The following is a 15,333-nucleotide window of genomic DNA, read 5'->3' on the forward strand; positions in this document are numbered from 1 at the left end:
AGGCAGTGATAAAAACTGGCTGATTTCACAAGCTACTTAACATGATGAGTGAGACTTTGGCAAACAAGGAAAATGATTTAAAAGGGAGGACTTGGGGACATAACGTTTCTAATTTGAAAGGGAGACTCACTCTAAATTTCCCATGCAAAAACCCATTTCTACACAAGTTCCTGAAAAATGAAATGTCCACATTCTCCAAAGCAGTAAGCCAAAACTACCTTTATGATTTTTATTCCAGGCACTTGACATACTTGTTGAACAGAACAGCCAAAAATAAAAATGTTTACAATAGGTTTTCTCATAGTGATAAAAGGAAGCTGAGGGTTAAGTGAAGAGGAAAGCAGAGAAATGGGGTGTTTCCACGTCCACTGAAATTCCTGGTAGCATCAAGGCAGCAGCTGCAATTTGCAGGCAGAAATTGAACCCAGATACCGCCCTTTGGAGAGGCTCAGCTACAAGACTGTTCACATACACATGTAGGTTATGGTCCATCCTCCTAGAAGTCTAACTCTGTGTTTGGTGTTCTAAGCACCAAAAGGATGGCCAATTTCAAATGGATTATGGGGGAAAAAATAAAAAAACATTTAATAAGAGATTTGCTTGAGTCATATTTCTGTATTCTTATAGACATTTAAGTGTGTATTTCCTCCCTCGGTTAAGGATTCCTTAATAGGGTGGTTGTATTTCATTACCATCACCATGTTTTCCATTTCCTTGTCCATAAAACTCTACAGCCGCATCCACAATTTCCTGTGATGATGACATAATATACTGCTGTCTGTTTTGAGGTTGCACTTTGGGGATCTAGATGCTAGGATTTCATAAAGCATATAGTTCACTCATGCTAAGAAGGTGAAACTGAATGTGGGTTTCTCTCTGACTTATGTTCTATACAAGCACAAATGATATACAAAAAGTGACTCTTTTATATATGTCTATATATATATGTCTTTTATATATGTCTATACCACCTACTACTATGCCTCAAGAGGATCAGGAATTTCAGCTATGTGAAGAAGAGTCCAGAGCAGTCAACACTGTCCCAAAACTAATTTCTCCCTCACTATGATGACTCATTCTCATCAGTATGTAAACACGTGCTCATTTCTCCCATCTTTAAAATAAACAAAAACAAATGAAAGCAAACAAACAGGAAAAAAACAAAAAATAATCACCACCACGACCCTAAAAATTAAAATCCCTCTTTGATCCCATGTGACTGCTACCCACACCCATGGTCTCTATTCCTCATCCATTCCCCCCTTAGCCCATTTGAAAGCAGCCTCTTTCACAGAACACTGCTGGAAGCATTCTTGTCAAGGTCATAAACAATCCCCATGTTACCAAAGAGTAACGTTTTTTAAATAGGGGGACAGGGAATGTAGAAAAAATGAAAACCAAGATACACCATGTAAAGATACAAGGTCCCAGTGATGAATGAAACTGTATTATAACTTAATGAAAAAACTTAATAATAATAAACTTAATAACCTTAATTTAAAAAAAAGCAACTGCCATATGCATTTTATATTTTAAAGCTCCTTTCGAAGGCTTAAGTACAGCCAGTTTATAAATGCATTGATCTCAGTTAGATAGCAACAACTGACTAAATGGAAATTAGTTATGTAACAAATTTCTTTCTCTATTTCTATGGACATTCTTAAAAAGGAAAGGTTTGGGTTTGGTATACTGAGAGAAATAAAACAGTCTCTTTAACCAGTCAATAGCTGGACAGAGCAAATTCATGTTCTTTTTGCAAACTGGTAAGAGACAGGAAGCCATCCCCAAATCTGGACCTGAAACCCAAGCCATTTGCTGAGGCAGAAACCACCAGACACCACATGAGCTAGTAAGACAATCAAACTAGAAATTCTGGTGAACTGTTAGAAGCTCAGAGTATAAGTGTGAGAAAAAAGCTCTTGGAGGTGGTTCCCACCCTTTTGCAGGCTTTTCCTCTAGCAACTCCATCAGCCTTTCAAAGAGGATCAGGGAGAATCCCGAGACAGTTCTGACCACTGTTCTGGCTGGGAGAGAGGAACAGTAGCAACTGAAACATCTGTGTAGGCTGCTCTCCTTGGGGGACTGGGGGCTCCACCTGTGTGGTCCATCTGAGAGCACTGGAGGAACAGCACAGTGCTGGGGACTGGCACTCAGAAAACTCGGCCCAAACAAGACTGCCCTATTTCACCTGACAAGAGCAGGGAAGGGTTTTACAGTCCTAGACTAAGGGAGTGGTGGATAACCACTGCCCCTAAAAAAGGGAAGGGTACAGGAAGAAGTTCTACCATGAGAGTAGGAACAGAAATTCTTGTGAGTGACCAAAGCTGTGGATGACAAACACTAAAAATCCAAATGGAAAACTTCCCCTTATCTACGCCTTACCGGCACACTTACACACACCTCCAGAAATAGCAGTGGGTTACATCTGGGAGAGCCATCAGAAAGGGGGGATCTTTGGAAAGCAGCACAATAGGAAGATACCCACCACCAAGAAAAGAAAAAAGTATATATAAAAACAAAGTCACTGGAGGAAATTGAAGTCTTTGGTGCCAATAGCAACTACAAACCCAACAGTGGTAACCATGGCAACAGTAAACTTCAAACACAGCATAATTCCTGGCTACATTAACACAAATCTCTACAATAAAGGCCTTTTTACCTCAGTTTCTATTGTCCGAACAAAAATGTCTGGCTTTCAAAAAAAAAATTGTACAACACACCAAAAGACAACTAAATGTAGTCTGAAAATGTAAGGCAATCATCAAAATCAGGCACAGACATAACATACATAATGGAACTATTAGGGAGAGAATTTTAAGTAACTATGACAATAATGGTAGGGGCTCTAATGGAAAGAAGAGATATCATGCTATATTACATAAATAATTTTAGCAGAACATGAAAACTAGGAGATTTAAAATAACAATACTAGAAATAAAAAATACACATTAACAGAATGAAGAGGGCTTTCAATGGGCTTAACACTAGATAAAACATCTAAAGAAAGAATTCAGTATCAGAAAAATAGGACAATGAAAATACACAAACTGAAAAGTAAAAAACAAAAGATTGAAAAATAGTGTACCAGAGATCTATGGAATAATAGGAAACATTGTAACACTGGTGTAATTGAAAATCCAGAGAAAATAAAAAGAAGGGGACAGATAAAATAGCTGAAAAAACAATAGGTAAACATATTCCCAAATTAGTGACAAACTACAAAACCATATATCCAAGAAGATTACTAAGCAAAGTAAGCAAAGCAACTAACAAACCATACCAGGATCGTATTAAAAAAGATAATAAAGCTGAAGTCTTGAAAGCGGGTGGGGAAAAAACTCATATTACCTACCTTCTGTTATGGACTAAATGTGTCCCCACCAAAGTTCTGATGTTAAAACTCTAATCCCTAGTGTGGCTGTATTTGGATGGAGGCCACTAAGGAATAGGCAGGTTAGGGACAAGGATTAGGGCTCTGACTAGGTAAGGCTGATGTCCTTATATGAAGAGAGCTCTTGCACTCTCTCTCTTTTCACACACATGCAGCAAGGAAAGATAACGTGAGGATACAATGACAACAAGGCTGTGGGGAAGTAATCACAGCCCTTTCCGAAACTCAACCATACTAGCACCCTGATCCTGAACTTTCTAGCCTCTACACTATTGAGAAAATGAATTTCAGTTGGTTAAGCCATGTAGTCTGTGGTCTTTTGTTATGGCAGCATAAGCAGAATAAAATATCTTCAAAGAAACAAGGATAAGAATTACAGAAGACTTCTTGTCAGAAACCAGAAACTATACAGTGGGACTGGCGAACCTATACACGTTTGTTATCACTGAAAGCTATATAAGGTTTGCCAGCACTGGTATAGAGTAACAACCTTCAAGTGTTCAAGGAAAAAAGTTAGCCCAAAATTCTATATCTAGCAGAAAGACCCTTCAAAAAGACAGGAGATATAAGACAGGTACCATGTATTTAGTAAAAGAAATAAACATACTGATAAGTGAGGCACACAGAACACCAAACAGCCATCACCAAAAGAGAACCTCTCCATGCCACATTATACTTAAAATTCCAAAAGTCCATCACAGGGACAAAATCTTAAAAGCTATTAGAGAAAGGCAACAAATCACATAGAAAAGAAAATCAATTAGAATCACAGAAGACTTCTCTACACAAACCTTAAAGGCAGGAGGGCTTAGAGTGAAATGTTTCAAGCCCAAAAAGGTATCTTCCTCAGAACCTGTGAGATGCAATGAAAACAGTCCTAAGAGGGAAGTTCTTAGCAGTGAATTTCCACATAAGAAAAATACAGTAAGCTCAAACAACCTACTGATATACCTCAAGGTCCTAGAAAAACAAGAAAAATCTGAATCCAAAGCTAACACAAGGAAGGGAATTATAAAGGTCAAGGGCAGAAATTAATGAAATTGAAACGGAAAAAACAATACAAAGATCAAGGAATTGAGTCAGTTCTTTGAAAGAGTACACAAAGGAGACAAACCCTCAGCTAATTTTTCCAAAATAAGGAGGAAAAAAACCCCAAATTCATGGAATTAAAAATGAAAAAGGTAGCTGGGGATTTAGCTCAGTGGTTCTACCACCTGCCCTGCAAGTACAAGGTCCTGAGTTCGATCCCTGCTACAAAAAAACAAACAAAACGAAACAAAACAAAAAAACAGGAAGAAAGAAAGAAATGAAAAAGGTAAAATCACAATGGATTTTGTGGAAATCCAGATTATCAGTAACTACCTTGAGAAACTCTAGTTTAATAAGATGAAAACTTCAGAGGAAATGGATAAATTCCTAGATACATATGAACTACCTGAACCAAGAAGATATAAAAATCCTGAATAGGCCAATATTGTCCGTGAAATTAAAGAATTAAAAAATAACAACAACAACAAAAATACTACCAAGCAAGAAAACTCCAGGTACCAACAGATTCACTGTTGAATGCTGCAAAAAGTTTAGAGATGATCTAATGCCAGTGCTCCTCACACTCTTTAATGAAACTGAAAGGGAAGCAGTACCCCCAAAGTTATTCCTGGAAGCAAGCATCACCCTGATTCCAAAACCAGAAAACGACCCAACCAGGAAAGAGAATTATAGGCCCATCTCCTTAATGAACATAGATGCAAAATTCCTCAATAAGATACTGATAATCAGAATGCAGCAAATCATCAAAAAAGATATTCATCATGACCAAATAGGCTTCATCCCAGAGATGCAGGGATGGTTCAACATTCGCAAATCAATAAATGTAACAGACCACATTGAAGCAAGGACAAAAGTCACATGATCACCTCAATGAATGTAGAAAGAGCAGCCGAGAAAATCCAACACCCATTCATGATAAAAACCCTGAGGAAAATAGCAATATAAAGTCTTTAATTCAACCTGATAAAAGCTACCTATGACAAACCAAGTGCCAACATCATACTAAATGGAGAGAAGCTGAAAGCTTTCCCTCTAAAATCAGGAACAAGATAAGGAAGTTTGCTATCACTACTTCTGTTTAATATAGTTCTCCAAACTGCTGGAGCAGTAAGACAAGTGAAAGAAATAAAAGGAATATGGATACAGAAGGAAGGAGTTAAATTATCATTATTTGTTTATAACATGATCTTTACATAGAAGAACCTAAGAACTCCACCAAAAGACTCCTAGAACTAATATCCAAATTTGGCAGTGTAGCAGGTTACAAAGTCAATACTCAAAAAGCATTAGCATTCCTGTACACTAGAAACTCACTGAGGGAAATTAGGGAAACAGTACCCTTCACAGTAGCATCAAGAAAAATGAAATACTTTTAGGAGTTAACCTAACCAAGGAAGTGAAAGACCTCTACAATGAGAACAACAGCACTTCAAAAAAGGATATCGAAGAAGATATCAGAAAACAGAAAGATAGCCCCTGTTCCTCAACAGGAAGAATCAATATAGTGAAAATGGCCATACTTCTAAAACTGTCATACAGATTTAATATAACTGCAATAAAAATACTAATAGCATGCTGTACAGAACTGGAGAAAGCACTCCTTAAATTCATATGGGCGAAGGTTGAATGCAGACTCTCATATCTCCCATCATATACCAGACTAAAATTAAAATGAATCAAAGATCTAAATATTAGCACAGAAACAACCTGCTAGAGGACAAAATAGGTAAAACTCTTGAAGAATAGGTGTAGGCAAAGACTTTCTGCACAAAGCCCTCATTGTATAAGATATAATACTAAAAGCCAACAAATAATCTAGTGTCTTTCGCCACTGATGTCTAGCTTCATTGCACTATGATCTAATAGTATGGATGGAATAATTTTAATTGTCTTGCATTGACTTAAGCATGCTTTATGGGCTAGTATGTGGTCTATTTTGGAAAAAAAATTCCATGTGCTGCTGAGAAGAATGAGTATTCTGCTGTTGTTGGATGGATATCTGGCAAGTCCATCCATTTGAAGATTTGATTCAACTGTGATATTTCTGTTGATTTTTTTTTATCTAGTTGATCTGTAAATTTGCAACAGTGAGGTTTTATCTGATTTTTCATGTCCATTAGTGTTGTATTATGAAGTTGGGTGAGCTATTTGATGTGTATATGTTTATAATTGTTGTCTCTTCTCTGTTGAATTTTTTCCTTAACCAATATGTACTTATCTTTGTCTCTTCTGCTCAGTTTTAGCTTGAAATCCACTTTGTCTGAAATTAGGATAGCTACTTTTCTTTTGTTCCAGGCTCTCATTGCATGGAATATGGTTTTCTGTCTTAGAGTTTTAATCTGTGAATTTCTTTTTGAATTAAATGTGTTTCTTATATACTGCATGTCACCAGGTTTGTTACTTGACACAATCTGCCAACAATACAACATTTGACAAAACTCAACATCCTTTCATGATAGAAACTCTCAATAAATTAGGTAGAGAAGGATTATTCTTCAAGACAATAAAGGCCACATGTGAAAAGCCATCACAAATACCATGCTCAATAATTAAAAAGCTGAAGCCTTTTCCTCTGAGATTAGGAACAAGACCAAGATTCTCTTGTTAATTCTTCTTTATTTTTTATTTTTTGAAACAGGGTCTCACTGTGTAGTTCAGGCTGGTCTTAAACTCACCATGGAGCCCAGGCTGGACTCGGACTTACAGTAATCTCCCTATCTCAGCCTCCTGAGTGTTGGGATTACAGGTGTGCACCACCACACCCAGCTCACTCTTGCCACTTCTATTCAACATAGTACAGCTTGTCTTAGCCAGAGAAATCAGACAAGAAAAAGAGAAAGCATTGAAATTGCAAAGGGTGAAAAAACATTTGTTTGAGATGACATGAATTTTACAAATAGCAAATTCAAATTTTACAAATAGCAAATAGCAAATTTACAAATAGTTGCCTAGAATAAACAAATTCAGAACAGATTCAGAATACAAAGTCAATATACAAAAGTCAGTTAAGTTTCTATACATGAGAAACACACTATTCAAAACAGAAATTAAAATAGAATCCCATTTACAACAAGATCAAAAAGAAGGTAAGATTTAGAGGTATATTTGACCAAAGAGATAAAAGAAATGAACACTGAAAACTATGAAGCATTGATGGAAAAAATGAAAGAAGATATAAATTAATGGAAGGATATGCTGTGCTCATGGATTGAAGAATCAACACTGTAAGACTGTTCATACCATACAAAGTTATTTACAGAGTCAGTGCAATTGCTATGAAAATTCCAATGACATTTTCTACAAAACAAAATACTAAAATGCGTATGGAACTACGAAAGAGCCTAAGTACCTAACACAATCTTGAGTAAGAAGAGCAAAGATGGAGGCATCACATTTCCTGATTTCAAATTTCGTCATTATATTAGAAACCTAGAGTAATCGAAACAGCATGGCACCAACATAAAAAAGACACACAGATCTATGGAATGAAATACAAGCCAAAGAAATAAATTTAATCACATGTAGTCAAATAATCAACAAAAAAACTGGGCGTGGAGGCGAATACCTTTAATCCTAGCACCTGGAAGGCCAAGGCAGGAAGATCGTAAGTTCAAGGAAATCCAAGGCCAGCCTGGGTTACCCAGGGAGATCCTCTCTCAAAACAAAACTAAACAAGAGACCAAGATTATACAATGGGGAAATGACAGTCTTTTCAATAAATAGTGCTGGGAAAACTGGATATTCACACACAAATAAATAAAATTGCATCCTTCTTTTATACCATTCATTAAAAAAAAAAATCAACTCAAAATGGATTACAGACTTAAATGTAAGACCTGAGATGTTAAAATTCTAGAAGAAACACAGCAGGAAAGCTCCATAACATTGTTCTTGCGATGATGTTTTGGATAGAGCACCAACGCCCAGGCAACAAAAATAAAATGAAACAAGTGAAAACAGAGTAGAGGTTCGACAAAATATTAGAAACAGAACTACCATAAAACCCAGCAATCCCATTTCTTGGTATATATTCAAAGGAAATAAAATAGCTATGTTGAAAAGTGTGTGCACTCCATATTTATTGCAGCATTATTCACAACAACCGAGATATAGAAGCAACGTGTGTCTGTTGGTGGATGAATCAGGTGAATGGATAAAGAAAATGTGGTATGTGTATACACACACACACACACACACACACACACACACACACACACACACACACAGAGGAATCTTATCCAGACTTTAAAACGGAAATCTTGCCATTTGCATAAAACATGGATAGACCTATGAGGCATTATGCTAAGTAAAGCAAATCAGACACAAAAAGATCTCACTCATATATGGGGATCAAACTCATAGAAACAGAATAGAAAGGTGGTTACCAGGGGTTGCAGGGTGGGAGAAATGGGGAGATTTTAGTCAGTCAAAGAGTGAAAACTTTCAGTTATAAGATGCATAAGTCCTGGAGATCTAATGAACAGTGTTGTGGTGACTATATTATTAATAATGTATTGTAAAATGTATTCTATAGCTGTGTATGGTGGTACATGTCTGTAATCCCAGCATATTGGAGGCTGAGAGACAAGAGGATCCCTATGAGTTCAAGGCCAGCCTGGTATACACAGTAAGTTCAAGAGCATCTTTAAATACACAGCAAGACTCTGCCTCAAATAAAAGGAAAAAAAACCACCCCAAATAATGTACGGCATACTTGAAATTTATTGAGAGAGAATAAATCTTAAGTGTTCTCACCACACACATAACTATGTAAGGTGATATGTTAATTAGCATGGAGTAATTCTTCCACAGGATGCATGTATATTAAAACTTCATGCTCTAAAACCTAATAGTATAATTTTAATTTGCCAATTATACCTCAATCAAGATATATAATTAGTAGATAGATGTATACTGTGTTCATTAATGAAATTTTCAATGTCATTAAGGTTCCCATTCTTCCTAATTTGATCTATAGATTTAATACAATGCCAGTAAGAATCCTAGTAAGGTTTCCGTTATACATATCAACATTAGTCTAAAGTGTACACAGAAGGCTGGGGATTTAGCTCAGTGGTGCCGATGCCTGCCTCTCAAGCACAAGGTTCTGAGTTTGATCTCTGGTACCAAAAATAAATACATAAAAATAAAATAAAATGTATACAGAAAAGCAAGGAAACAGAATGGCCAAAAGAGTCTCAAAAATAAGAGTGGGAGAACTGACAATAGATATAAACCCACTGCAATCAGACATTTTAATGCTGGAAAAGGGATAGACATAACAGAGTAGACAGCCCAGAAACAGACTGCTACAAATATAGTATTGATTCATATATCTAATTTTTGACCAAAGTATATTACTAATTCAATGCAGAAAAGATAGTTTCTAACAAACGATACTGGAAAAACTGGCTATCTCTAATTAAAAAATGAACTTGACACATGCTTTATGCCTTAAACAAGAATTAACACCAAATAAACCACACACCTCTATGTGAAGTATAAAACTATAAAATTTCCTGAAGAAAATATAATAGGAAATCTGACTATGTGTTTGGTGATTAGTTTTTGGATACAATACCAAAAAATACTATCCATGTAATCAAAAATTGATAAATTTGACTCATTAAAATTAAAAACCTTCCGGAGCCGGGGATTTAGCTCAGTGGTTTGGTAGCCTGCCTTGCAAGCGCAAGGACCTGAGTTTGATCCCCGGTACCAAAAATAAATAAATAAATAAAAAAATAAAAACCTTCCCTTATTCCTTATTCCTCTTCCCCTACCCTTCTCACTGTCCTTACACCTTTAGTCCTTTTCTTCCTATTTCACAATGCTAATTATCTCGTTAGGATCTTGAGTACTATTTTAGTTTTTCACACCAGAGAAACTATTCGGTATTTACACATGAGAAAATGTAAAAATGGAATTAAAGTGTTTGCAGGTCGGGAGGGGAGGAGGGGGTGAAGAGAGGGTGGCGACATGGGGGAAAAATGAGAACCAAGACCTGTCATGTAAAGGTACAAGATCCCAGTAATGAATGTAACTGTACTGCCTACCTAGAATGTACCAATAAATTCAATTAAAAAAAAAAAAAAACCTTCCTGTGTGAGACACTGTTAAGTGAATTATGATAAAAGCTGTAGAATGGGTGAAAATATTTATAAGTTACATGTTAATATAGGACTTGGTCTAGAAAATACAGTGGCACCTCAGTTCAGAAAATTATTTCCACGACTCTGGTTGCAAATTGAACTGGTTATAAAAATTCAATTTTTGCCAGGGATTTAGCTCAGTGGTACCATGCCTGCCTCATAAGCGCAAGGTCCTGACTTCAATACCCAGCACCATAAAGAAAAAGAAAAAAAGAAAGAAAGAAAGAAAGAAAGAAAGAAAGAAAGAAAGAAAGAAAATTCAGTTTTCAACCAATTTAGTTTGTGACCAAAATCGTGAAAAGAATTAAGTTTGTAAACCAAGGGTCCATTATATAAAAAACTCTTAAAACCCCCAAATAAGTAAACAACTCAAAGAAATAGCAAAGGATCTGAACAGGTACTTCACCACAAAAGACAAGTAAACACATGGAAAGATTCTTAGTATTATATGTTGTTAGGCAAATGCAAATAAGCACTAAAAATGAGATATCACTACACAGAGAACAGAATGTACAAACCCCAAAACCCTAATGATAACAAATGCTGATGAGCATATGAAACAAAGGAATTTCCTTTCATGGTTAGTGGGGATACAGAATGGTATAGATGTTCTGGAAGAGATGTGGCAGTTACCTATACAGTTAAACATAAACTTACACACTACCTACCAATCACATAGTATGTGATGTTTCTAGTAGTTGTATCCATAATTGTTAAAAGCTGGATACGATATTCTGTCATATCCAGATGAAATTCTACTGGAATACTATTTGGCAATAAAAAGAATGGAAATTTTAATTTAAGTAACAACATGGATCGATCATAAATGCATTTTACTAATGGACTGTGCGTCCATTCATACAGCATTCTGGAAAAGGCAAGAAAAATACAGGGAAAACAAATCAGTGTTTACTAAGGTTTAGAGGGTGGGGAAGTTCTTCATTGTGAAAGGGATGTACAGGGGAATTTTTAACTTGAAAGCACTGCTTTATATAATATCCTGGAAGGCAGATAGATAACTGGAAAGCATCGTACATCATATAGGGCGGACTTTAATGTAGGCAAACAAACACACAATCAAGCAAAATGTCAAGGATTCCAAGAAACAATGTACCCTATGACAAGTGAATACAATTACACTGAAAATGAACTACATAACTACACTCTAAGATGGAGAAAAATAGGAACTGACCTTAGTAAGTTTGGAAAGCTGAGTTCTAATGGAAACTGCAAGATTAAAACTGTAAGGTAACTGAATATAAGCACTAAACTCTACTCGGTGCACTTTTTCTTGTGGTGAAGTGGGCTAACAGTTCTGAAACTGGAATTGAACAAATAAGTAATTAGATGGTAGACTGTGGGAGCGAGGTTTCATACCGTAGAGAGGGAATTTACAAATAAATAAGAAGGGAAGGATACAATAAATCCTCTTGTGCTGGATTACAGCTAGAGATACCAGTATGAGCTCATTTTTAGCTTTTTATAGCTGCTATAAAAGTATCCATATCCATACTCATATATGGATAAATGGTTATAGTTAGGTGTATACGTGGCTTTGTGTATATATGTGTGTGTGCGTATGTATATCTGTAAATATATATATCTGTGTATATATATATATATATATCTGTGCATATATATATATATATCTGTAATATATATATTATGTATACATATGTGTGTATACATATATATCTGTATATCTATTTATCTATCTGTAAATTACCTACCTGTACCTTTCGAGGTTCTGAAATCAGTGACACCTTAGTAGCAATCAGTACCCTTAGTGTCCAGATCTTGTTTTCCAAACTCCATTTAGAACTAAGGCACCTTGAAGAAATGACTGATTCTAGGGCTGGGGCAGTGAAAATAAAAAATTAACAGCACCAGAAAGTAAGGTGCTAAACAACACAGAAGGATGCAGGCATGCCAAACAAACCTAAAAGAGTGAACCTAAGAGAGCTCCCAAAGATGACGAAAGTCAGAATGATCTGAGCAACAAAATAAACAGGATTTTTATCACTCAAAGTATAAAACAAATATGTGTGAATTCATACCTATCTACATAAATAAGCAGAAGTAGGGAAACAAACCTTCCTCACAGAATTCTAGATAATATATGTACATATTCCTCCCTTTAAGAGGTGGAGCTTAATTTTCCTTCCTTTCTACCCTGAGAATACGCTGGACCTAAGGAACTACTCCCAAAGGATAGAGTATACGAGGGAAAATAGTAACTTCACAGTGGAAACATTTATCAAACACTGCCTAACCCAAGTTGTCAAGGTTAACATCACCGGAGATGAGTCACAGTGATACCCCGTATTCCCTGCTATGATATGCTTAGTATGGCAGTTCACCTTGCTGTCACTCTTCTACTGTCTTAGAACAATTAAAGAAAAAAAGAGAAACACAAATCAAGGGACATTCTACATAGTACCTGACTAGCAATCTTCAAAATTGTCAAAATCTTCAACAACAACAAAAAAGCCATGACAAATGAAGACTGAGAAACCGTCACAGACAGGAAGACACTAAGGAAATATGACAGCTACATGGAATGCAGTGCCTGAATTAGATCTTGAAAGTTAATGGGAAAACTGGTAAGATTAAAATAATGACTCCAGCTAATAACAATGCGTTAATGTTGATTTCTTAGGCTTAAAAAATTAACCCTGGTGATAGAAGACAACAAGATTAGGAGAGGCAAATATAATCAGGGGTATATGGAAACTCTCTGTACTGCCTTTACAATTTTTCTATAAATCTAAATTATTCCAAAATAAATTTTACTTCTTACAAATGACATCCTACTTATAAATTAAAATGCCTTGACAAAATCCAAATGACAAGTGCATCTAAATGACTCATGGAAGAATCTGAAATTTAAAAAGCTTAAAAACTACATATATTTCCCTAGACATAATTAAATAAGTGACGCACAGAAGAAAAGAACAGAAGTAGAGATACGAAGATATTAAAAGTAGTTAATGCTGAGTGCAGAGATATTTTTCTATCCTACTTGAATTTTGTGTCAAATTTTGTACAGATATGGGATGGAAATTATATTGTATATTTTTTAAAATGACCTCACTGTATGGCTCCAGATTGTTCTGTATTGTGCAACTGGGTGCTCTAGAGTCAAATATGTGTTACCACACAGTACATTGTCCCTCTTCTGGAGACTCATAATATCTGGTAGGACGTTAAAGGTTCTGAATAGTCAATTAACTGAGAAACGTTTAACTTTATCTTAACCAGCATTTCCAAAACTATTTAACCATAGAACTTATACTTTCTCAAAACATCTCAGCTATCTAAGGAACCACTTAGGCTTACCTGAACATGTGTCAGAAAGCCACAGTTTGTTTTTGTTTGGTTTGGTTTTTTGAGACAGTCTCACTATGCAGTTTAGGCTGACATGGAACTCACTATGTAGCCCAGGCTAGCCTCTCATTTGCAGCAATACTCCTGCCTCAGCCTCCCAAATGCTGTGATTACAGGTGTGCACTACCACACCCATCTTCTCTCACCAGTTTTTAAGGGAAGAAACAAGTGTTTTTAGAGATTTCTTAGATAGTCTTAGAAAAGGACGAAAATGCCTCTAATTTCTCCAAAATCTTCCTGGATCTGCTTTCTGTGACTTCGTGATCTCTTCTGTTCAGTGTAGCACATGACAGCAAATACTCTACTACACTGTCTCTTACAGATGTGTATTTTTAGGACTCATTTTCCCAACTAAAATGGGGAAAAAACCAAAAGAGTTTTGTCTCTTATTTCTTCTGTGTGTATTTTCGTCCCCTTGTTCACTCACTTTTTCACCATTTGATGCATGCTTGCTGAGTGCCTGCTGTACTCTGGGTGTACTGCTAGCCAGTGCAACACAGAGCAACACCAGACTTCTCCCTTTACTCTGGTGGAGATGAAGAAATGAATGAAACAGACAAAAAACAGACACAGCAGCATCATAAGTGTTAGCAGTGCTCTGAAGGAACGATCCCAGAGGAAACTGACTGGACTTCACTTCGGGAGAGAAATGTGGGCAGGGTAGGAAAGGCTCAGCTGAAGAAGCCATGTGTGAGCTAAGATCTGAAGAATGTGTAGGATTTCACTAAGTATGATGGAGAAAAAGAGGTGGAGGTGAGAGATTATTCCAGGCAGAAGTTCCAGGGTGGGAAGGCAGACAGCGTCATATGATCACACACAGCACAACAGGCTGCCACAGGCAGGTAAATGACCACAAACACCACTGACCATTTTCTTCAACCTCCTCTCCTCCCGCTTTTTCTCAAGCTGAGCCTCTTTTTCTTCTTCCTCTCTCTTCTGCCGTTCTTCTTCTTGGGCTTTTAACCTGGCCTAATTGAGATGAGAATGCAGAAAAATCAGAACCGTCAATCATCATGCTATAAGATCTTTTGTGATAAGGCAAGCTGAGAATCTACCAGAGTGCCTGCCCTGTGTTTGGAGTAAGCCTGCACTTGGATGAAAGTATAAAACCCAACTAATATATCATCAGTTGTGTGACTTAAAAGTTTATCCAGCTAGGTGTGGAAGTACATTCTTGTAATGCCAGCACTTGGGAGGCTGGGGTAGGACTGCCATGAGTTCAAGGACAGCCTAGGCTGCATAATGAGTTCAGAACAAACCTAAACTATAGAGTAAGAAAAACCAACAGCCCTCCCCACAAAAAGGCTCTCCAAAAGTATCCTTTTCTACTTAGCAAGGTGAGAATGAAACTGA

The 15,333-nt window shown here is 36.5% G+C and overlaps 1 protein-coding gene across 2 annotated transcripts in view; it reads right to left on the minus strand.

Annotated features, from left to right (window-relative positions):
* Ccdc191 (coiled-coil domain containing 191) overlaps window positions 1-15,333 on the minus strand; it is a 70,598-nt gene that overhangs the window by 8,834 nt on the left and 46,431 nt on the right. For both annotated transcript variants that reach the window (XM_010630081.2, XM_010630082.2), the window contains one exon: window positions 14,848-14,949. In XM_010630081.2, coding sequence (XP_010628383.1) covers window positions 14,848-14,949 — 102 coding nt within the window. The remainder of the gene's footprint in view (window positions 1-14,847; window positions 14,950-15,333) is intronic.

This window comes from Fukomys damarensis, unplaced genomic scaffold, assembly GCF_012274545.1.
Source record: "Fukomys damarensis isolate Sample0158 unplaced genomic scaffold, DMR_v1.0_HiC HiC_scaffold_24, whole genome shotgun sequence".
Lineage (NCBI taxonomy): Eukaryota > Metazoa > Chordata > Mammalia > Rodentia > Bathyergidae > Fukomys > Fukomys damarensis.